Genomic DNA, 2,274 nt, shown 5'->3' with positions numbered 1-2,274 from the left:
CATTTGCAAATGCTGAGACATATAACTGGAAGATGGATGTTCTTTTGGATAAGTAGACTGAAAAGTTTATTTCAATCAGAAAAGCTTCCCCTGATGTTCATTAGTTCTTTGCAGAGAGATTGCTGAATGCAGAAGAATTAAATCAAAGCATACAGAGTGATGCAATGAAAGGTCCAGGGTTTTTTTCATGGATTATCCAATAAGTATGCCTAAAATGCTGACATTTGCAAAATTATTTTGGTTTATTGAAAGATTTTCACATTCTCCAGATATATTTGTGGCTTTTTTTCATCTCCTTTCCAGAACAACTCTAATGCAGGAAGTAGGAGAAAACGAGACTGAAGTGACTGAATTTATCCTCATTGGCTGGTCCAATAGACCGAAGTCAAGGATGGTTTTAATACCAGTTTATATTGTTTCCTATTTTATAGCAGTTGCTGGAAATGGTCTCATTGTCTTAGTAGTCATATGTGATCCACGACTCCACAACCCCATGTACTTTTTCCTATGTAATCTGTCTTTTATTGACCTTGGACTCACAACAACCATAACTCCTCAATCAATTGCCAATTGTTTAGTGGATAGGCCTGTGATGTCTCTGGCTAGATGTTCTATGCAAATGTATGCTATTCTCTTATTTGGGACAACAGAATGTTTCTTCCTGGTAGTCATGGCTTATGACCGTTTCATTGCCATCTCCAGGCCACTGCACTATACTTTCATCATGAGCAGCACAGTTTGCATTGTGTTGGCTGCTGTTTCATGGTTTCTAGCCTTTCTGTTTACAGTAATTCCTTGCCTTGTAAAGCCAGCCAGATTTTGTGGAAACAATGAAATTGACCACATTGGATGTGAAGTTAAATCTATTGTGAAACTGATTTGTACTGACACCTCTTTAAGCGAGATACAGATGTCTTCCTTTAGCATATTTAGTCTCCTCCTTCCCCTTGCCTTTATCTTTTTTTCTTACATGCGCATTCTTCAGTCCATCCTAAGAATGCCTGCAGCAAAGGGCAGAATGAAGGCTTTTTCAACATGTGGGTCCCACCTGTCTGTGGTGGCTGTGTATTATGGTGTTGCCATTTTTACATATCTTCTTCCTCCAAATGGGAACATGCATGAGGCTGAAAAAATCCTTTTTATCGTTAATGCTGTACTAATCCCTGTGTTCAATCCCTTAGTTTACACCCTCCGAAATCAAGAGGTTCTGCGGGCAGTAGAAAAGATTCTAACGAAAAACAAGTCAGACATGCAATATTGACAAATTGACATATATGTATATTCTTACTCCAGTAGCACAGAATTATACTACTACTCTTCTGAAGTGATTTAAATTATTTAGAAAATGAAATGTTTCACTTGTTCAAGACATGGCCAGCTTCCATTCCCATCATGTATTTCTTTCAAAAAAACTTCATAAACACTTTTCATGAATTACTAATTATAGAATATTTGAATATTTGATTGATTTTTTTCCCTATTTATAGTCCTATATTGATTATTAGCCTTTTATTTTTTTCTTTCACTGTTAGAAATAACATCTCACAGCAATGGATCGTGGTGGAACAGTGTTAGAATACAGTACTGTAGACTACTTCTGCTGACTGCCGGCTGCCAGCAGTTTGGTAGTTTGATTTTACTCAGTAAAAGATTTTTTTAAATCTTTACTGTTCTTTATGAACATATTGATTCTTTATTCCTTATGTTGCCAAATCCTTGCTTCTTAAGTACCCAATCAGCTGGTTTTAAATCAGCACTCCTGTATCATTCATTCTGTGCTAATCCTTGAGTGACTTGGCCAGTCACTCATTTCTTCCCACTCCTTGAAGCGCCAATGCCAAACCCTTCTGGAAGTATTGGCAAGAATATAACAGGGATTAGTCCAGGCAAGGTAAGGCCACACTTGGAATACTGCATTCAGTTTTGGTTGCTATGACTCTAGAAAGAGTACAGAAAAGAACATCAAAGATGATTAGGGCAGTGGTAGGTTTCAAGTTTTTTAGAACATATTCTGTAGGTGTGGCCTATTTTGTGGGTGTGGCTTGGTGGTCATGTGACCTGGTGGTAAAATGTGGTGAAACTCATTTAACAACGCTCTTGCTTAGCAACCAAAATTTTGGGCTTAATTGTGATCATAAGTTCTCTTTCTTTTTTCTTTCTTTCTTTCTTTCTTTCTTTCTTTCTTTCTTTCTTTCTTTCTTTCTTTCTTTCTTCTCTCTCTCCCTTTCTCTTTCTTTCTTTCCTTCCTTCTTTCTTTCTTTCCTTCCTTCTTTT

The 2,274-nt window shown here is 37.0% G+C and overlaps 1 protein-coding gene across 1 annotated transcript; it reads left to right on the top strand.

Annotated features, from left to right (window-relative positions):
* Window positions 1–205: 205 nt before the first annotated feature.
* On the top strand, window positions 206–1,261 carry LOC148046099 (olfactory receptor 13H1-like). The gene has a single exon (XM_087714512.1). The coding sequence runs from the start codon at window positions 206–208 to the stop codon at window positions 1,259–1,261; it is 1,056 nt and encodes a 351-aa protein (XP_087570638.1).
* Window positions 1,262–2,274: the final 1,013 nt, after the last annotated feature.

The sequence above is a fragment of the Thamnophis sirtalis genome, unplaced genomic scaffold (assembly GCF_051295495.1).
Source record: "Thamnophis sirtalis isolate CommonGarterSnake01/CBP01778 unplaced genomic scaffold, rThaSir2_p1.2 scaffold_4, whole genome shotgun sequence".
NCBI classification, from domain to species: domain Eukaryota; kingdom Metazoa; phylum Chordata; class Lepidosauria; order Squamata; family Natricidae; genus Thamnophis; species Thamnophis sirtalis.
The sequence above is the reverse complement of the archived record's forward strand: the minus strand, read 5'-3'. Positions and strand labels throughout refer to the sequence as shown.

Excerpts from the sequence above, each read along its gene's own strand:
- LOC148046099 (XM_087714512.1), top strand. The coding sequence starts at position 206 with ATGCCTAAAATGCTGACATTTGCAAAATTATTTTGGTTTATTGAAAGA.